The 21,937-nt window shown below is 43.6% G+C and overlaps 2 protein-coding genes across 2 annotated transcripts; both read left to right on the top strand.

Moving 5' to 3' along the window:
• Positions 1-997: 997 nt before the first annotated feature.
• Positions 998-17,973, top strand: LURAP1 (leucine rich adaptor protein 1). Its single transcript, XM_043461460.1, has 2 exons — positions 998-1,375; positions 11,256-17,973. Exons 1-2 carry the CDS (start codon positions 1,178-1,180, stop codon positions 11,775-11,777), a joined length of 720 nt encoding a protein of 239 aa, XP_043317395.1. The 5' UTR covers positions 998-1,177; the 3' UTR covers positions 11,778-17,973.
• Positions 17,974-18,037: 64 nt separating this feature from the next.
• On the top strand, positions 18,038-18,767 carry LOC122437034 (HIG1 domain family member 1A, mitochondrial-like). The gene has a single exon (XM_043461463.1). The coding sequence runs from the start codon at positions 18,038-18,040 to the stop codon at positions 18,317-18,319; it is 282 nt and encodes a 93-aa protein (XP_043317398.1). The 3' UTR covers positions 18,320-18,767.
• The last annotated feature ends 3,170 nt before the right edge of the window (positions 18,768-21,937 follow it).

Raw genomic sequence — 21,937 nt, 5'->3', positions numbered from 1 at the left:
TGATAGAAATGTATAGGGCCAATGGAAGGAGGGAAGTATAGAATGTGCAGTAAATCTTATGTATCATAATAGGAAGTCAGTAGACAATGTTTAAAATCAGGAGATGGTGATAAAAGCCTATTGTAGAGCTATGAGTATAAACACCAGGAAAAAATAGCTAAAAGTGGTTGCTTCTGGGAATTGGGACTAGATGTGGGAAAGGATAGGTACGGGTAACTATCTTTTAATAATAAACCTTCCTGATGCCATGGACTAGAATTACTTGGATTAAAAAACAAAATCAAGTCAGAGCATAAAAAGTTTTTTTTATGGATCCTCATTGCCCATAGAATAAAATCCAAGCATCTTAGACCCATCTTTTATAACTTTGTTACTCAAAATGTGGTCCCTGGACCAGCCACATGGCCACCAGCAGGGAGCTTGTTAGAAATTCAGAATCTCTGGCCCCACCCTAGATTTACAGAATCATAATCTGCATTTTAACAAGATTGGCAGATAATCCATATATGTACAGTCAGGTATGAGAAGCATCAGCTTCAATATTGGTTTCTCCTCAGTGGTTAGAAGAACTTGACCTCCTCTCCTTTAGTCTAAATTTAGTGGCTACACTGTGTCTGTGTGTGTGTGTGTGTGTGTGTGTGTGTGTGTCTATCAGTGGCTAGTTAAATTCCAACCACTGTTTTAGACCCAGCTCCTCTACTCCAGGGGCTTCCCTGGTGGCTCAGACGGTAAAGAATCTACTCCAAGAAGGCTTCCCAAACCCCCTTTAGCTCTGTTAGCACTCTTCCTTAAAATCCCACTTCCCTAACTGAGGGTACTTAACCTTCCGTCAGCAAACATTCATTGGGCGCCTACTGAGTGCCTGGCTGGACTCAGCGCCACAGTCGGGAGAAGGCGCTGAATTTCCTTCAGGTGAATACTCAGCATCACCCAGCCTCACCCGTTCTGTAGCCAGAGGTGTATGCGCAGCACCCGAAGATCCACACTCTCACACACACATACCGAGCTCTGCGCCGCTTTTCTGAGTGTTACGGCGCCCTCCTCCCTCCGCGACAGAGTGCGGGCGGGGACCCACCGGTTCCGCCCGGCACTAGCAGCCGAAAAAGGAGGACCCCCCCAGCCCCGGGAGCGGGATCCCGGCGTCCGGTCGCCCAACCCCGTTCAGGCTTAGGCCCGCATGGAGGGGACTGCGGAGTCCCAGACGCCTGACCTGCGAGACGTGGAGGGCAAGGTGGGCAGGAAGACCCCTGAAGGGCTGCTCCGCGGGCTGCGAGGCGAGGGGGAGCCGGGAACCTCTGGCGCTCTGCTGCTCTCAGGGGCGCCTAGCACGGGCCACAGCCTGGGGGACAAGATCATGGCGCTGAGGATGGAGCTGGTGAGTGGGCTGCACGGGCCAGGGGGACGGAGTCTCCAGCGTGGGGCCGGAAGGGATGGACTCGCGTACCCAGAGTTGGGCTGGGGAGGAGAGAGTTAAAACCACCTGCCTAACTCCTCAGGATTCCTACCAGATCAATCTTTAATCCTTGGGGTTCGTTAATTGCCTTCCCCACCAAGGGTGAGTGGAGTATTGACTCCAAGTGGGAGGTGCAGGATTTGGTAAGTTTTTTTTTTTTTTTTTTTTGCCAAATAATTGGGAGGGGAGAGGTGAGGGTTGGGAAGCCCTGAGAACCTAGGACAGCACAAATCTAGCTCCTCCTTTCCCCCTAGCCACCATTACAGGGCAACAGTTTTTTCCTTCTCCTCCAAACTGGGCCTGGGGTTTGTTCCTCTGGCTCCAGTATCCACCCCAACACTCTGCACAGAAGAGATTTGGGTGAAAACTGCCTGGACTAGGGCCACTAAAAACATCCTCTTTCCCCAGCATCCCCCACACCCACAGACAATATCTGAAAGTTCCTAGGAGCTTAGCAGACACAGAGGAGCAGCACCAGCGCGTTGGTCTCACCTCCTCAGACTCTGTCTCCTTCCTGCCAGCCCCCCAGTACACTGGAGATTTGCATCTCACCTGCACTGCCTTGGGGAGAAGAGGAGGAAACCAGCACCCAGCCCCTTCCCTGTTGCTGCTGCTCTAGATTCAGAGCCAAAAGGGCAGTTGGGGCCTCCCAGGCTCCCTAGGGCCCTGGTTCCGGTGAAGGGGGTGATCTACACCTGCCACCACTTTGCAACCATTTCTAGGGAACTGAGGAATTGCCAGCTACTTTCTGGCCTAGAACCAGGAGCCCACAGTGTGTCAGCTAATGGGTCTTCCTGGAGCCCCACTGTGCCCAGTTCTGTGCCATGCTGAGGGTGTGTGTGTGTGTGTCTGTGTGTGTGTGTAGGGAGACGTTGGGAGGGAGGTCTTGGGGCTTCCTGAGAGGATGGAAGGAGAGTTTTGTGGGCAAAGCAGTCAGGGAAGGCTCCCCGGGGGAAGGATTTGAATGCCATGTGTGCATTTGGCCTTGAAGATTGGAAGCTATTGACAGATTCTCCCCAGTAGGGCTGTAACTGTGCCCACCTAAGGGAAGGGTCTGGCTTTGCCTCACTGTACAAACTTTAGCTCAGGGCAGAGAAAGAGCTAACTTAGAATGTCTTGCTTTGGAAACCAACTTTCACCAAGTGCATGTGCCAGGAATCATGCTGAACATTTTACAAGATAGTCTCCTAGTTCTCACGGAAACTTATTAGGTAAGGGATATTTTATAGATGAAGAAACTGAGGCACAGAGAGGCTAAGTAGCTGCCCAAAGTCAGACAAAAAGTAAAAAGTATAGCCAAGTTTTGAATTCAGATGATTCGCCTGCACTTTACATTTTCAGTACTGAGACTTGCTTTGTGCCAGATGCATTAAATGTCTTTTACGTCACTGGAGGGAGAAAAGCAGTTATCCTTTTCCCGTCTCACAGAGGAAACAGGCTTGCAGGTGCTGAGGGGCTTGCCTGAGCTCACACTGGGAGGAGCCATGGCTGGTCTCTCTGGCTTTAACTCTTTCCTGTCTTTGGTGGAGACTGCGTGTGTGCTAAGTCGCTTCAGCCGTATCAGACTCTTTGCGATCCCATGGACTGTAGACTGCCAGCCTTCTCTGTCCATGGGATTCTTCAGGCAAGAATACTGGAGTGGGTTGCCATGCCCTCCTCCAGGAGATCTTCCTGACCCAGGAATCGAACTGGGGTCTCCTCAGTCTCCTGCATTGCCAGGCGGGTTCTTTATCACTGGCACCACCTGGGAAGCCCTGGTGGAGATTACCTATTGGTAAACTTGAAAGGATACATTTCACTTTTGTTTGGGTCTTTCTGCATTTCTGACCCAGCCTGGCCTGGGGCCCAAGACTACCTGTGAAAGACACAAGGGAGGGAGCCTTCTGGTCCTGCTCAGGGAGAGATTCCCTAAGTGCCCTACTCCATTCCTTTCTCCCTCCTCAGCAAAGGTGCCTTTGGTCTCTTTATGCACTCTGCACTGGGGAAGACAAGGGGTGGGGCATTGGGCGGGTTCCCCTGGAGCCACTTGTGGCAGAACTAGTCCAAGCCCTGTAAATAGTGTCCTTCAACTGCCCCTCACCCAGCTTTCCTGCAGGGATCGGGCAGGCCTGCCCTTGAGGCCAAGGTCATCCCTGCCTCTTGGCCACTTCCCTCCCCTACTCAAAAGTTGAGTGAACCAGACAGACTCTGGGATCTGTGGGAAGGGAAAACAAGGGCAACCTCCCATACTTAATCCTCCCACCCACAGAACTGTTGCTATGGCAACCCACCCCCACAGAACAGTTTGAGAAAAAGCATTAGGCAGGGAGAGAGAAGGCTTGGGTTCAAGTCCTGGCTCAGCTCCTGAATCGTTTTGTGATTTTGAGCAGAGCCCTGACTCTCTTTGGCCTCAGTTTTTCTACTTCTAGAGGGATGGAAGGGGGACCGGGGGTGGGGGTGGGGGCGGGTAACAATAGTCTGGGAATCTCAGTCTCAAACCAGAGAGCTAAGACTCAGATCTCTGGGTTTTTGTGCTAGGACTTGACTTAGATTGAGCCTCTGAGTGAGCTGTACTTGTGACCCTAGGGCTGGTCAGAGCGTCTGATGTGTGCTTGTTAAGGGAGGAATGGGGAACCTGAATTCCCCTGGGAAAAGAATTGGGTTGGAGTGGCCTCTGAGGCTGCATCTCTTCTGAGCTGTTTATCCCCTTTCTGTTTCCAGAGAGATTGGTGTGAAATGAGTGTTTCTTTTTCTGGCAAGAAAGCTTTGCTTTCTTCTATTCTGAGGAGCTGTGCTGTCACAGTCAGGGAATCCCAGTGTCACAGGACTATAGGATCTGCTGCTCAGATTCATTTCCCACCAATGTGATAAAATCCAGCCCCCAAACCCTGAGACCAGCAAAGACACCAAAGAAAATGAAGGCCAGAGAATCACAGCACTGAAGCCGACCTACCCAGTCCTAGGCTAAGCACATAAACGAACTGGGTGGGACCTGCTACTCTCAGGGAGCTCATAGTCTAGGTTAGGGGAGAAACAGACTAGCCACTGTGGTACAGGTGCTGGAACCCATGGAGCACTTCTTGGAATGTCTTCACTGTAGAGTGACATGGTCAGATTTGTGTTCTGGAAAGGCACAACTGAATTGGAGAAGCAAGCTATTTCCTCTGGTTACAATGACTCTCCATTACTTTGTCTGGCTAAGACTCACTTGACTTTCAAGTCTCAGCTCCTGTCCTTTATTCTAGGAAGCATTTCCTTACTCCCCTGGTTAGGTTGTAGTCCTCTAGGTACCCACAGCTCTCTGTGCAGCATTTATGTTCCCTCGAATTTCTTGCTCTGAATTTTAAGTGCTTGTATCTTTGTCTTATCTTATCCACTCCAAGGGCAAGAAATGGTGTCTTTTCTTGCTTTATCTACAAAATGCCATGCCTATAAAAAACACTCAATAAATACTGTTCCATGACCGAGTGGCTTAATTTCACCTTGAAGAAGTATGGGGAAGACTTTCTAGAGGAGGCAACATTTGAGTTGGGCCTTGAATAGAGTCAGTGGGAATTCAGTTCAAGATGGCACATTAAACACATGCATTTACTTCCATTCCCTCTTGAAACTCCACTAAAAGCCAGTAAAGAGCTTATTTTTAAAGCCATGAAGCCATTAGGATAAGAATAGGAGAGAAGGTGATAGGAATAAAATCTGGAAGCTGAGAGCAGAAGGAAGAGTAGTAACTAAGCAGACTTGAAAAAAGCTGAATTCCAAGCCAGCAGTGAAGAAAGCAGAAAAGCAATCCATTTTGCACCTCAAAGGTCTCAGGAGCTGTTCTCAGATATTTCTGGAACTGAGGGTGCAAATGGAGCTGAACACAAATGGGTTGATGAATGTCTATCTAAGAATCATACTCTTTAAGATTTCCTTCACAACTGGGCAACTAATTGCCCACTACTCCCTTATCATCGCAGAAGACTGGAAATGCACGTTTTGGAAAGAAGGGAACAGAAGGAAGGGACGAAGGGGAAGGGCAGAAGGCTGGAAGGCAGAAAGAAAGGGAAGGAGGGAGGGATGGAAGAAGAGAGGAAAGAGGAAGGAAGGGAGGAGAAAATAAAGCAGGAGAAGCATTTTTAGTATGAGAAGTTTTGTTTAATGCATTTAGTTTGGTCACGGACTAAATGGTTTCACCTTTAATCTATTTGTCCCCAGCAGGAAATAATTGAATATAATCTCTGTTATCTTGTGTCATTAATAGTCTGTATAGTCTATGGTACTTCAGTTATTTATGTCCAGATCTCCTTATTGAAACTGTAAGCTTCTGTTAAGTAGGGAGAGTTTCTCCATTATTTTTGTGTTCAGTTCAGTTCAGTTCAGTTGCTTAGTCGTGTCCAACTCTTTGTGACCTCATGGACTGCAGCACACCAGGCCTCCCTGTTCATTACCAACTCCCCTCCTGGAATTTACGCAAACTCATGTCCATTGAGTCGGTGATGCCATCCAACTACCTCATCCTCTGTCGTCCCCCTCTCCTCCCGCCTTCAGTCTTTCCCAGCATCAGGGTCTTTTCAAATGAGTCAGTTCTTTGCATCAGGTGGCCAAAGTATTGGAGCTTCAGCTTCAGCATCAGTCCTTCCAATGAACATTCAGGACTGATTTCCTTTAGGATGGACTGGTTGGATCTTCTTGCAGTCCAAGGGACTCTCAAGAGTCTTCTCCAACACCACAGTTCAAAAGCATCAATTTTTTGGTGCTCAGCTTTCTTTTATTTATTTTATTTTTTATTTTTTTATTATTTTTTTATCAGCTTTCTTTATAATCCAAACCTTACATCTATACATGACTACTGGAAAAACCATAACTTTGACTAGACAGACCTTTGTTGGCCAAGTAATGTCTCTGCTTTTTAATATGCTGTCTAGGTTGTCTTTGTGTAATTACTAGAAGATCCAGGTACCCAATAATCATTTGTTTAATTGAATTCAAGTTGGGATATTCTTCCAAAAACACAAATAATTTCAAGGACAAGATTTTCTGTGCTTATGCCATAGTAGATAAGTTTATAATAATAGGTGTAGCTACCTTTTATTGATTAGTGAATACTTGTCAGACAGTATGCCATGCCTGTGAATGTTCCTTCTACTTCTTAATAAACCTTTAAAAAGTATCCTCTTTTACCATGAAGAAATGATGGCTTAAAGGAAAAAAAAAATCCCATTTCATATGGCTCATTAGCGGCAAAACCGGAATTTGAATCTAGGACTGTTTAATTCCAGTGGCTATATTTTTCTCAGTGTACAAATACTCAGTCTTATTTTTGGCATTGTTGGTCTGAGTGAAGCAATTATTTCCTGAATAGTTCAATAAACACTTACCAAGTAATATATATTTAAAAAATAATAAAACCAAAGGTCTCCAGATTGGGAGACACCAAGCAGAGTCTGAGAGCAAGAGGGATTAAATTAAAATATGCCAAATGTTATGTAATACCCCTCCCAGCCTTTCCCTTACTTGGCTCCCAGAATAATGGCAGCTTTGCTTACATTATATTCTCTAAATGGGTATAATGTAGTGAATCTTATGAACCCAAGAGAAACACACACACACACACACACAAAAGATACTACCTACTTTACCCAACTGAACAGCCTCACTGAATGACTCTTAGTGAGGTTCAGGGTTGGCAAGCCTCAGGCACAGAGTTTCCAATCAGCTTTTTTAGAGACCAGTCTGAAGTGTGAGCAGCAGCTTAAGATTACAAGACTGATGAAAGCTTTTAACTATACAGACTTAAACAAACAGAAAAAAAAAAAACTTGAATAGAGATATTCAGAGAGATAAGAACTTAAACAATTGTTAATTATATCCTTAAAGAGATGAGATAATATGAACAAAAAATGAAAAGTTATAAAAGGAAACATGTAAGGACTTCCCTGGTGGTCCAGTGGCTAAGATTCTGCACTCCCAATGCAGAAGACCCTGGTTCGATCCCTGGTCAAGGAGCTAGATCCCACTAAACATTCTGTAAGCCATATCTAAAGATTCTGCATGCTGCAAGTGAAAGATCCTGCATGCCACACCTAAAAAGAAAAAGAAGAAGAAAAAAAAATCCAAGATCTAGAAACAACTCTTGAAAATAAAAACATGATAGGAAAAAATTGAAAAACTCAATAGAAGGGTTGATAATGTTGAAATGTTTCACAAACTAGATAGAAAACACATAGGAAGAGGAGGAAGAGAGAAAAAATAGAGGATCCATTCAGGGTACCTTCTATCCAAAAAAAGATATTTCCAGGAAGTACAAAAAATGTGTGTGTGTGTATGTGTGTGTGTGTGTGTGTGTAAATGGACAGGTGGCTTAGACAATTAAAAATCTGCCTGCAATGTGGGAGACCCAGGTTTGATCCCTGGGTCGGGAAGATCCCCTGATGAAGGAAATGGCAACCCACTCCAGTACTCTTGCCTGGAGAACTGCATGGACAGAGGAACCTGGCAGGCTACAGTCCATGGGGTTGCAAAGAGTTGGACACGACTGAACGACTAAACACTTTCATTCTTTCATATATATATATATGTATTTTCATATATATGTATATGTGTGTGAATATATATATATATATATATATAAAATCATCAATGAAATAATTAAAATCTCCCAGAACTGGAGAACATGAGCCTACAGATTAAAAGTGCCCAACAAATGACCAGTTCAGAGGATGAAAGCAGAATCACATGATGGTAAATCATTGTGATAATTTAAGACACTGAGGATCATGAGAAGATCCTAAAAACTTCTAGAAAGAATGGGAAGGTGGTCACATACAATATCAGAATGGCAGCAGACTTTTTAAAAGTAGCACTGAAAATTAGAAGACGATGGAAAAATGCTTTAAATTCTGACAGAAAGTTATTTTTCAACCTAGATTTCTGTGCTCAGCTAATCAGTCAATAGTGTGAGGAATGAATAACAATGTTTTAAAACATGTGAAGCTTCAAAAAATATACCTCCTATGTAGGAATAGTCTATGCAGACTTTTCTTGGGAAGCTACTGGAGGAAAAGTGCCATACATACATTAAGGAGTAAATCAATAAAAAAGATGTGGGATCCAGGAATTGGGCTCCAACTCAAGAGAGGCAAAGGGAGTCCCCGAGGTGATAGTGGAGGGAGATGATCTCTGGAGGGTAGGTGTGCAGCAGGGACAGACTGGAGTGGGTCAGAAGCTGCCTCGGAGAAGAGGGACTAGATAGAGCATGTGATATGTTTAAAAGTCTTGGGGAGGGTGGAATGAATTGGCAGAGTAGTACTGATATGTATAAAAGACGCTTACTCCTTGGAAGGAAAGTTATGACCAACCTAGACAGCATATTAAAAAGCAGAGACATTACTTTGCCAACAAAGGTCCATCTAGTCAAGGCTATGGTGTTTCCAGTAGTCATGCATGGATGTGAGAGTTGGACTATAAAAAAAAGCTGAGCACCGAAGAATTCATGCTTTTGAACTGTGGTGTTGGAGAAGACTGTTGAGAGTCCCTTGGACTGCAAGGAGATCCAGCCAGTCCATCCTAAAGGAGATCAGTCCTGGGTGTTCATTGGAAGGACTGATGCTGAAGCAGAAACTTCAATCCTTTGGCCACCTGATGTGAAGAACTGACTCGTTTGAAAAGACCCTGATGCTGGGAAAGATTGAGGGCAGGAGGAGAAGGGGACGACAGAGGATGAGATGGTTGGATGGCATCACCGACTCAATGGATATCGGTTTGGGTGAACTCTGGGAGTTGGTGAGGGACAGGGAGGCCTGGCATGCTGCAGTTCATGGGGTCGCAGAGTTGGACATGACTGAGCAACTGAACTGAACTGAACTGATATATATACACTATAATGTGTCTAATAGACAGTTAGTTGAAAGGTGCTGTATAGCACAGGGAGCTCAACTCAGTGCTCTGTGATGACCTAGAGGGGTGGGGTGGGGGGTGGGAGGGGGGCTCAAGAGGAAGGGCATATATGTATACATATAGCTGTTTCACTTTATTGTACAGTGGAAGCTTATACAACCTTGTAGAGCAATTATACTTCAATTAAAAAAAATAAAGCTTTGAGAGGGAAATTCAGACTACTGGGAGAGAGTTTAGGGATGACTTACTGACAACAATATACCAAACTAAGCAAAATAGTTGTGGTAGTAGTGGTAATAATAAGGATAATAATTATTATCTGAAAAGGAAAACTTAAAGTTGTAAAAAAGGAAAAGTAACCACAGTAAACCACATAGCTTAGCTGTGAGTAGCATTTCCAAATTCTAATAAGGTAAATGCTGAATAATTAATTTTATTTCATATGTTGTAATGAAATGGGGAGGGTATGAGTATGGCAGGGATATAGGGAGTAGGATGAAAGAGTTAAATCCTTAACCTTCTATTATGTACAAAGTCAACAGAAAATACTTAAAAATCAGTAAGCAGTTATTTAGAAATTAGAAGGTAAGTACCAAAATAAATGGGCTTCCTTGATGGCTCAGCAGGAAAGAATTCACCTGTAATGCGGGAGACATAGGAGACATGGGTTTGATCCCTGGGTTGGGAAGATCCCTTGGAGGAGGGCATGGCAACCCACTCTAGTATTCTTGCCTGGAGAATCCCATGGACAGGGGAGCCTGGCTACATTCTGTAGGGTCACACAGAGTTGGACACAACTGAAGTGACTGGGCATGCACACAACAAAATAAACAGCTAAAAAATTAATAGTAGTTGTCTCTGGCAAGTGGGATTTAGAATGGGGAAACTGTTACTTTTCTTAACAAATCTTGCAGAACTATTTGCTTCTTTAATCTATGTAATCTATTACTTTTATTAAAAGTGAAACTAAATGAAATGAAATTTTAAAAGTTATGTGTGGCAGGACCTGGAGTTCCCATGGAGATATGGTAGAGATGAAGTTAGAGGGATGAGCACGAACCATATTATGACAGGCTTTTGAATATCTGCTGCTAAAATATTCCAAAGATTTTATTTTCTGAGAGCAGTGCAAAGCCCTTAAAGGTTCTTGAGCAAGGAAGGGACAAGTTCAGACTTGTGCTTGGGGAAGATAACTCAGTGCATCTGAGCTGGAAAGGACCCTAGAGATTACCCAGTAAGTCAGACTTGCCCTCAGTGCAAGGGAGACTGGTGTATAGTAGAGGGAAGCCCCAAATCTCTAGCCAGCAGGATGCTTACCCTTTGAAGCTCTAGCCAACCCTTCCCTCCCCACAGCAGCTACTGCCACACCCCAGAGGGACTGGGGGACCAGGTTAGCATCCTCTTTATGCCATGCCCCCAGCTCATGCCTCTGTTTGGCCCAATCTATTTCCCAATTAACACTTGGCCCCCTCCAAGGCAACTTTTTGGATAACTGCTTTTAAGTCTTACTTGTGAGTCTGGACTGGTTCAGTAGTAAATATTCTATCTGTGAAGTTTAAATCTCAGTAGGTTTGGATTTTAATATTTAATATTTACTGAGATCTTACTCTATACCAGGTATAGTGGTCCGTATTTAACAGACAACATCTCAAAACTCTCCCAACCACCCTTTGAGGTGAGTCATTTAAACCTATTTCACAAACAAGGAAACCCAGGCCCAACAAAGGCAAGAAAGTTGCCCACAGTCATAAAGCTGATCAGTTGTAGAGCTGAGATTTTAAGCAACAATCTGTCTGCTTCTAATGCCTACAGTCCAAACCATTCTGTTTACATGATTCTTGAAAGTCAAGCATAGTTGGTTGGATTACAAGGTAGAGGCCTCTAGAAACACTGGGGAAACCCGTGGCCTAGAACCTGGGACTGATTTCTTCTCCCACTCCCCTAGGCTTACCTGAGAGCCATCGATGTGAAGATCCTGCAGCAGCTGGTGACCTTGAACGAGGGCATTGAGGCGGTGCGCTGGCTGTTGGAGGAGAGGGGGACGTTGACCAGCCACTGCAGCAGCCTCACCAGCAGCCAATATAGCCTGACGGGCGGAAGCCCAGGCCGCTCAAGGCGAGGCAGCTGGGACAGCCTGCCAGACACCAGCTCCACTGACCGGCTGGACAGTGTCTCCATCGGCAGCTTCCTAGACACAGTGATGCCCAGCGAGCTGGATGAACACGGCCCCCCTGGGGCTCCCCGTCCCGAGATGGACTGGGCAAAGGTTATACCTGGTGGGGAGAGGGCCAGGACTGAGGTGGACCTGACAGCTACCAGGCTAGGGAGCTTGAGGGCCGTGTGGAAACCCCCAGGGGAGGGGCTGCAAGGTGCACCTCCTGAGCCGCCAGAGGATGAGAGTGCTAAGCTGGGCTTTGAGACCCACTGGTACTGGGGCCAGTGCCAGGATGATGTGACCTTCCTGTAACAACTCTTCCACCCTTTTGTACTCCTATGGCTCTTTCATCACTAGGCCGTGGTCTCCCTTGAATTTGTTCTCCCTCTGTCTGGAATTAGGAAGAGGCTGCACTGAAATCAGTTACCATGAAACCTGGCCTTACCATCCCTCTGGTCCCTGGGGAGGCTCTGCCTTTAACCTTCAATTATTGGGTCCCTAGAGCTATTTCCATAGATACATGGACTCTAGAGGCTTGACCTGTGGCTCCAGGTGTGATAGTATCTCTTCTCCATTCCCCACAACTAGGTAAAGATTTGAGAGTTTAGCATCCCTATGAAATCACTGATGAAGGGACTGGGATGTGATTACCTCACCCAACTTCTAGGAACCTTAGCCCCACTCTTGGCCAACATGGAGGACTGTGGAGGGACATGGACATTCAGGGCCAACCCTCCATGGATTGGCCCTCCCAGAAGCCTTTGGGGCTGGTAGGGCCACCCCTTCCTGTCTGGTGAGTGATGTCATTTCCTGCCAGGATGGATTAGCCTTTCCTTTGTACCAGTCTTTTAGTGATGATAGATATAGGGGTATTTGAGCCTCTGCTGCTAAATGAGACCATATTATTTATTCTCCGTACCATTCCGTCTTGTGAATGGGAATATACTACCCTCCTGGCAGGAAAGTTTCTCAGTCAGATGTTTGCACTTCTCAGAAAGGTTCTTCCTATTTAAACAGGGAGTTCTCATTTTATTCTAGGGATTCTCACTTCCTCTCTGACCACCTGCCTGTCTGGTGCCTGCACTCCTGTTTCTCTGCTTTTAGGGAGGAAGCTGGCAGGGGCCTCCACCTACAGATCTCAACAGTCTGTTTGGCCTGCCCTGCCATAGGCCCTTGTCTTACTCTGTCCCTGGGTTGCCTCCATTCTTGTATTCTGGCTCCAAATCTGTCTGCCAGAAGGTTCAGCCTTTGTGTCTCCACACCTTCTCAGTTTCTACTCTGGGCCTCAGGCCTTTAATATGCAGATGAGTCCCTCAGCCTTGTCTCTTCAACTTCTGATGGGAGCCAGAGGGAGAAGCTTGGGGTGTACCACAGTCTCCAAAATGGGGAGATATTTTCTCAGATCCTGTGATTCCCCTTCCCCCATCCTGCCCCAGACCTTCCACCATTTGGACACTAGGATGCCGCCCTGTGGCTGGGACACAAGGAATCCCCTTGTCTGGGTTACAATGGGGGGCGTGGCAGAGAAAGACTAAAGCTCTTTGGTCTTAGGGCCCGCATCCTGGGAGGGGGAGAGTAGGAGGGAAAGACTGCTTTCCTTCCTCTCTTAGAGCAAGCTCTAGACTCCTGGGACTGCAGAGGAAGCAGGGCACTGGCTCTGGTCCTGGGTCCCAGGGCCCTAGTGAGTTACACCAAAGAAGGGACTCAGGGAAGCTGCCAACCTGGGGCTCAGCGAGGGGACAGGCCCAGAGACAGGGTGGAGATGAGGGCTATGACTGATGTCAGAGTATGAATTCTTGGAAATTAACTCTTGGAACCCCAGGTACTGCCCCTTTGTTAGTCTCTGTCTTTCCTGGGCCCTGAAACTATTGATAGATTATTGGAAGGCAAAAAGGAGAAAAAAAGGATGTCAGGTGATCCTTCCCTATTTGCTGTGCCCTCCTGAGTTGAGAAGATCCTCTGAAGAAGGAAATGGCAACCCCTCCAGTCTTCTTGCCTGGGAAATCCCATGAACAGAGGAGCCAGGCAATCTACAGTTCATGGGGTCGCAAAGAGTAGGACATGACTAAGTGACTTCATTTCCTGACTTGAGGAATCTTCCTTAAATCCTAGAATAAGTCCTGCAGTTTCTCTACTTTTCATTCTATGTTGGGGAAGGGACAGAAGCCAAGTTGTTCATCTCTAGTTCCCATAAACTCCTCAAGTCTTGTCCCGAACCCCCCCCCCCCCCAGATCCTTTTTGGGCAATACCTTTGATTTGTGGCTCTCCTCTAAAGACCATGTTTCCTCCTCTCCTCTCAAAGGGATTGAAATCTCTAAAGAATATAAGTAAGTCTCTTCTTTGCTGCCCACCAGCCCTCTCCTTACGATCCCTCTTGGTCTCAGGGCTCCTGACCTCCCTTTAGGCTGGGAATTCAAGTACCCTTTCCCAGTATCCTGACCCTGTTGCCATTTTGTGGTGACTTTGGGTAACTACCTTTCTGCTTGAAACCCTTGTATTCCTTTTTTTAAGCTTGCTGGTTCATTTCATCTACAAACTCCTGAGCTGAAGAGGTTGTCCGCCCTCTTGTGGCCATTATGCACCATTGCTGGAGTAGCTGGGTGAAACCTTCAGGCTCAAATAGAGCCTTAATGAAGACCAGCCCTCCCATTGCACAGACAGGTTAGAGAAACAGGCCTAGAGAAGGCAGAGAGTGCCCCAGATTTGCCCGTGGTAACTCTGTGAGGATCCTCAGGTTAAAGAACCCAGATCACCTGCCTACTTGCCCGTCCACCAAAGTTCCATCACTTGGCCAGACCAGTCCCCCACCGCACCCTGTCAACATCATCCAAGCCCAAAGGATCTGAAAGCAATTTTCTCCCTGTTTTAACACTCAGGTTCTTACCTTGTCCTAGAGAGGCAGCTTGGTGTTTACAGAAGAACAACAGGCTCTGAGGAAAGAGACCCTTGGACCAGAATTGGGTAAAGGGTGCATTAATCTGGACCAGGGATACAAGGAAAATCAGTCCTGGACCAAATATTTTTCTGGGAAGGCAGGGTGAGTAGGCCCAACATCATGGGATAAGAACTCAACATTGCAGACCTGGACATTAGAAGCAGGGGATAGGGGTGGAAGACGAAAGACAAATTCAGCTGGATCCTGAGGAGTTGGGAGCTTCAAAGTCAAGGGGTTACAGTGTAGTTTGGATAGGCATCTGAGGGTGTTGAGAGGCTAGAGAGGTGGGTGAGTGGGGCTGCCTGGGAATTCCAGGTAACCTGGATATCCCGTCTCAATACCTTAGATTTCATTTCACTCCCAGAGAAGCCGGTAAACACACACCCTTGGTCCCTCCTACCTGCCTCTGTACTGGCTGTTTAAGGCTTAGCTCTCCTGTTAGTTTAGACCTTTCCAGGTTATGAAGAGGACCTGTTTAGGAGCTCAAAGAAGAAGACATGAAAAGGGAGAGAGATGCAGAAAGACAAAAAAGAATGAGATGAAAATGGAGTCTTGAAAATATAACCAGAGGGAGCATACTATCCTCTAAGTGGACTGCAGACATTTGTCAGTGTCAGGGTAAAGGCAGAGGCGAGACTGCTCTTGGTAGCTGTGGAAACAGCACCTGAGAGGGTAAGGGGTGATGCTGCTGGGATGAGTCCATCAGGGAGACGTGAGACCATGTGAATGCTCAGGTATGAGAGCCTGCATTTAGGATAAGGTAGTGAACTTGAGCACTGAACTGACCCGGAGCTCAGTGGCAGCTTAGGTGAGAAATGTTTGGAGCTTGCAGTGGACTCAGGCTCACTCTGTACATGGTGCCAGGCACGTACTGGGTGTTCAGTAACACCCAGAATGGAGAAATAAATATGTGTAAACCCAGGAAGAGACGTGACTTATAATTTAAAAAGTGGTTAATTAGGAATAGGAAATTTAAAGTATTATTCCATTCTCAGCAACACTATAAATAATGCATTATTAACAGATAGATAATAAATGAACTATGGTATGAACCTAGGTCAGTCTGACTGCAGGGGCTTCCAGGAAGTCTTCCTTGATTCCCCATTCCCTTTTCACAGACCTTACTCTCCTAGGAGAATAGGTTACGCTGCCTAGCAGCAGAGCCTATGTACATGTTTTCTATTGCTGCTATGACAAACTGTCACAAACTTAATGACTTAAAACAACACAAATGTATTATCTTACAGTTGTGGAGGTCACAGGTCTGAAATCAATTTCATTGGGTTAAGTTAAAGTGTTGGTAACCTCTTCTGGAGACTCTAGGGGTCAGTCCATTTATTTGCCTTTTCTAGCTTCTAGAGGCTGCTTGTGTTCCTTGACTCATGGCCCCTTCCTCCATCTTCAAAGCCAGCAACATAGTATTCTGCCTTTCTGACCTCTACTTCCATTCTTACATCTTTCTCTGATTCTCCTGTCTCCTATTAGGAGGATTACATTGTGATTATATAACCTTGTGCTTACATTGGGCCCACTGTGATAACAGAATCATCTCCCCATCTCAAGATCCCTACCTTAACCATAGCTTCCAAGTCGTTTTTGCCATATAAGGTAAACTATTCCCAGATTCTGGAGATTAGGACTTGAACATCTTTGGAGGAAGGACCGTTATTCAGCCCTCCTCAAGCAGAGAGGGAGGGTGGGCAGGAAGATGCACCCAGGCCCAGAACAAGCCTCTCAGCTGTGTCGAGCCTCCTTCAGCCTGGAGTGAGTGCCAAGGGGAGATAGCCAGGTCCAGGCCCCATGTTTAGAGAATGGCAAATGCCTCCTGCATCACTACCAAAGAGAGCTGAGAGTGAAGGTCATACTTGGGAGAAAGTCTCAGTTAGGGAACTTTTCAGACCTGAGACTTCCCTGGTGAATGTAGTGGAGGGTTCCAACAGGCTCTGTCTTCAACATTGCCTCCTCTCCAGATCATACCTTGTTCCTCCTCAAGGTAGAAGATAATTACCAGCTAACACTAGCCTGAGCTCTCTCTGCAAAGAGTAGATTAGTTGTCTCTCTTTTAAATTATTATTTTTTTATTCCTTGTTAACCATGCTTGGCAGAGCATGGTGACCTCTTGTTATCAGTTGATACCAGGCCCCTTTTTGTTTGATTTTCTTCTTTTAATTCCTGATCCCTATTCTCGTTCCTCTCCCTGACCCAGACACACACTTCAATGTGTTCAGTATGTGTTTGGATATGTATGTATCTTCAAAATATAACTATGTGCTTATGTGTTTTAATATATATAAATGATATACTTCTAAAGTAAGCCAACCTTTATAATGAATTAACCCGTATTACAGTGATTTAACACAATAAAGATTTATTTTTCACTGACACAGCAGCACAGGTATTCTTGGTTGGACGGCTCTCCTTCACTGCCTATTTCATATCCTAGGCTCCTTCCATGTTCAGGTGGTGATAGGCTGACCCTGTATTATAAGGTTCTCTATCAATTCTTCACCAAATTGTTTTACCATCCATTTATGACCATTTTATAAATTGGTCATTTCACTAGCAATTACAAAATGATTATCTCTAATGCTATTATTTTTTCTTCTATTAGTTCTAATTCTCTACAGAAAAACTTTTTTACATCCTTCAGGACCATTTGGTTACCCTGAAATAAAGTTCATACCAGAATAGTAAGATAAGTGCTTAAATCTCTGCCCTTATTTATTCCTTTCAAATAGTAAGTTGATGTCCTAGCAACTTTGTGTTCAATGGTTTTGTTTTGTTTTACTTTCTTTTTAAATTATTGTTGTGAACTTACTGTTTTAATATATTTAATGTCTTTTAATCATTTTGTAGTTATTTTTTGTTTTATATCATGAAAAATCTTGAGTGTAAACAATATTAGAGAAAATAGTATAATGAATTTCCATGCATCCATCACCCAACTTCAATAATTATCAACTCTGGTCAATCTTGGTTTATTTATTACTGCTCTTCCCCTAACCAAGATTGTTTTGAAGCAAAACTAGATATGATTCTAGTTTATTTATAATGTTTTATTATGTATCTCTAAAATATAAGGACTTTTATTTAGATTATTGCACCTAAAATTAATAATTCCTCAATATAATAAAATATAACTCATTTTCTGATAAACTTTTGTTTAAGTTTTAGTATCAGGATTATGCTGGCCTCTTAAAAGAAGTTAGGAAGTATTTCTTTCTCCTTTGTTTTCTGAAAACATTTTTGTAAGTTTGGTAGCATTATTCAGTATTTAATAGACTTCATCAGTGAAATAATCTGGGCTTGGAGTTTTCTTTGTGGGGGAGGGTTTTGATAATTTCAATTTCTGTGATACATATAGAGGTATTCCAACTTTTAATTTCATTTTGAGTTAGCTTTGGTAAGTTGTGCTTTTCAAAGAATTTGTTTCAATTAAGTTGTTGAATTTATTGGCATAAAATTGTTTATAACACTGCCTTGTTATTCTTTTTAAAAAACTGTTCATTGGAAAATAAAGCACATGTGTAGAAAACACACAAAATAAATATAAAACTTAATGAATTATTAAAGTGGGGTCAGAATCCGGTAGGAACCTGAAACGTCTTGAAATTGTCTGAAGATTCTTCAATCACTATGTCAAGCGACACAGATATTTCTCTTTCTTCATATGATGAAGATCAGGAATCTAAACTTATCCGAAAAGCTAGAGAGGCACCATTTGTCCCCATTGGAATGGCAGGTTTTGCAGCAATTGTTGCATATGGATTATACAGATTGAAGAGCAGGGGAAATACTAAAATGTCTGTTCACCTGATCCACATGCGTGTGGCAGCCCAAGGCTTTACTGTGGGAGCAATGACTCTTGGTATGTGCTATTCCCTGTATCAAGAATTCTGGGGAAAACCTAAACCTTAGAAGAGGAGATGCTGTCTTGGTCTTGTTGCTGGTGCTTGCTCTAGTTAGACATCTCATATTGAGGTTATATGTTTATGCGAAAAATAAATTGTTTGGGTCAGACAAGAAAAAAAAAGACTTAATGAATTATTAAACACTCCTATAACCACTGGCATGTCAAGAACTAGAACTTACCCAGAAGTCCTATCTATATGCCCCATCCCAATTATAATCCTCTTCTGCTGCCAAGCACTGCATAAGAACATTATAAAATTTTTATTTTCTAGTGTTCCCGTTACATATTTGTTGATATGGAGATGATCTGTAATGTATACGTAATATTTAAATCATGAATAATGTTGATAATGCTATTTATCATGCTTTAAAAATAGTCCACAAAAATGTTGTCTCCTTACTTATTTATACATCTCATACAGAGAGTGACCATACGCAGCTTTTTTTGCTTAGATGCCACATCCAAAGACTCATGGCAGTATGTTACATGACAGGTTAAAGCAAAATCAAACAAACAAACAAAAAACTTGTGAATTTACTTTGAAAGTGTATATGGTATTATTTATTTGCTAAGAATTTGATATTTAGAGAGAAGAAAATACAGTCAGCCCTTCGTATCTACATATCCATGGATTCAATCAAAGGATGGAAAATATTTGAAAAAAAAATTTCCATGAAATTCCAAAAAACAAAATTTGAATTTGCTACTCATCTTCAACTATTTACATAGCACTTACATTATATTTGGGCTTCCCTGGTGGCTCAGACAGTAAAGAATCCGCCTGCAATGCAGGAGACACAGGTTTGATCCACGGGTTGGGAAGATTCCCAGGAGAAGGAAATGGCCACCCACTCCAGTATTCTTGCCTGGAGAATTCCATGAACAGAGGAGCCTGGTTGGCTACAGTTTAAGGGGTTGCAAAGAGTTGGACACAACTGAGCAACTAACACTACTCTGCTGCCAATAAGCAGCCATTTCCTGACTACAGTATTAACTTCTTTGTATCTTTCTTATAGTTTCATCATCCAAATGTACATCCATAGATACTATAGTCTTGTCCATTTGAAAACATTTGATGTCCTTTTATTTTATTGGAGTGTAGTTGATTTACAATGTTGTATAAGTTTCATGTGTACAGCAAAGTGATTCAGTTACACATATCGTATATTGATTCTTTTCTCATATAGGTTATCACAGAATATTGAGTAGAGTTCCCTGTGCTATGCAGTGAGTCCCTATTGGTTGTCAATCTTATATACAGTAGTGTGTGTATGTTAATCCCAAGCTTCTGATTTACCCCTCCCTCACACATTTCCCCTTTGGCAACCATACCTTTGCTTTCAATATTTGTAAGTCTGTTTCTGTTTTATAAATAAGTTCACTTGTATCATTTAAAAAAAAAAATTTGAGTCCACATGAGTGATATCATATTTGTCTTTCTCTGACTTACTTCATTTAGTACATTTGATGTCTTTTTAAGTCTCTTAACCTAATCTAAAAGATCTTCATGACCCAGATAATCATGATGGTGTGATCACTCACCTAGAGCCAGACATCCTGGAATATGAAGTCAAGTGGGCCTTAGGAAGCATCACTATGAACAAAGCCAGTGGAGGTGATAGAATTCCAGTTGAGCTATTTCAAATCCTGAAAGATGATGCTGTGAAAGTGCTGCACTCAATATGCCAGCAAATTTGGAAAACTCAGCAGTGGCCACAGGACTGGAAAAGGTCAGTTTTCATTCCAATCCCTAAGAAAGGCAATGCCAAAGAATGCTCAAACTACTGCATAATTGCTCTCATCTCACACGCTAGCAAAGTAATGCTCAAAATTCTCCAAGACAGGCTTCAACAATACGTGAACCGTGAACTTCCAGATGTTCCAGCTGGTTTTAGAAAAAGCAGAGGAACCAGAGATCAAATTGCCAACATCCGCTGGATCATCAAAAAAGCAAGAGAGGTCCAGAAAAACATCTATTTCTGCTTTATTGACTATGCCAAAGCCTTTGACTGTGTGGATCAAAATAAACTGGAAAATTCTGAAAGAGATGGGAATATCAGACCACCTGGCCTGCCTCTTGAGAAATCTGTATGCAGGTCATGAAGCAAGAGTTAGAACTGGACATGGGACAACAGACTGGTTCCAAATAGGAAAAGGAGTACGTCAAGGCTGTATATTGTCACCCTGCTTATTTAACTTATATGCAGAGTACATCATGAGAAACGCTGGGCTGGAGGAAGCACAAGCTGGAATCAAGATTGCCAGGAGAAATATCAATAACCTCAGATACGCAGATGACACCACCCTTATGACAGAAAGCAAAAAAGAGCTAAAGAGCCTCTTGATGAAAGTCAAAGAGGAGAGTAAAAAAGTTGGCTTAAAGCTCAACATTCAGAAAACTAAGATCATGGCATCCAGTCCCATCACTTCATGGCAAATAGATGGCGAAACAATTGAAACAGTGACAGACTTTATTTTTTTGGGCTCCAAAATCACTGCAGATGGTGACTGAAGCCATGAAGTAAAAAGACGCTTACTCCTTGTAATAAAAGTTATGACCAACTTAGACAGCATGTTAAAAAGCAGAGACATTACTTTGTCAACAAAGGTCTGTCTAGTCAAAGTTATGGTTTTTCCAGTAGTCATGTATGGATGTGAGAGTTGCACTATAAAGAAGGCTGAACGCAGAAGAATTGATGCTTTTGAACTGTGGTGTTGGAGAAGACTCTTGATAGTCCCTTAGACTTCAAAGAGATCCAACCAGTCCATCCTAAAGGAGATCAGTCCTGGGTGTTCATTGGAAGTACTGATGTTGGAGCTGAAACTCCAATACTTTGGCCACCTGAGGCAAAGAGCTGATTCATTTGAAAAGACCCTGATGTTGGGAAAGATTGAAGGCAGGAGGAGAAGGGAATGACAGAGGATGACATGGTTGGATGGCATCACCGACTCAATGGACATGAGTTAGAGTAAACTCTGGGAGTTGATGATGGACAGGGAGGCCTGGTGTGCTGCAGTCCATGGGGTCACAAAGAGTCGGACACAACTAAGCAACTGAACTGAACTGAACTGAACCTAAAGTCCCTCGTTCATCCCTTTCTTGATTCCTTATAATTTATTTGTTTAACAACCTGGGCCGTTTGACATGTAGAGTTTACCACAGTCTGGATTTTGCTGATTTAGATACTCATAATACAGTTCTGAATGTTCTTGTGTCCTCAATATCTCCTGCAAATTGGTAGCTGACTCCAGAAGCTGAATCAGACTCAGATTTGATCACTTTGGCAGGACTCTTAAGAGGCATATAAATCCTGTTTCTATGCTTATGATTTTTTTTCAGGTGTTGATGTTTATTGCCTAAAGCCATTAATTCATTGAGGATTACAAAATGGTGCCAATAATTCTATAATTTTATTTATCCATTGAAATACTTTCAAAAAATAGAAACATCCTCTTGTCTACTATTTGATTTCTGAGTGTACAGTTCACATAGGAAAGGTAAAATAAATATTTGATTCTTTTTGGGGGGCTTCCCTTGTGGCTCAGCTGGTAAAGAATATGCCTGCAATGCAGGAGACCTGGGTTCGATCCCTGGTTTGGGAAGACCCCCTGGAGAAGGGAAA

The sequence above is a fragment of the Cervus canadensis genome, chromosome 2, assembly GCF_019320065.1.
Source record: "Cervus canadensis isolate Bull #8, Minnesota chromosome 2, ASM1932006v1, whole genome shotgun sequence".
Taxonomy (NCBI): domain Eukaryota; kingdom Metazoa; phylum Chordata; class Mammalia; order Artiodactyla; family Cervidae; genus Cervus; species Cervus canadensis.
This window is presented reverse-complemented; position numbering and strand designations above follow the sequence as displayed.

Bases quoted from the DNA above. Each gene is read 5' to 3' on its own strand.
- LURAP1 (XM_043461460.1), top strand. From the start codon at position 1,178: ATGGAGGGGACTGCGGAGTCCCAGACGCCTGACCTGCGAGACGTGGAG. The intron at 1,376-11,255 runs GTGAGTGGGCTG...CCACTCCCCTAG, and splicing joins TGGCGCTGAGGATGGAGCTG to GCTTACCTGAGAGCCATCGA.
- LOC122437034 (XM_043461463.1), top strand. From the start codon at position 18,038: ATGTCAAGCGACACAGATATTTCTCTTTCTTCATATGATGAAGATCAG.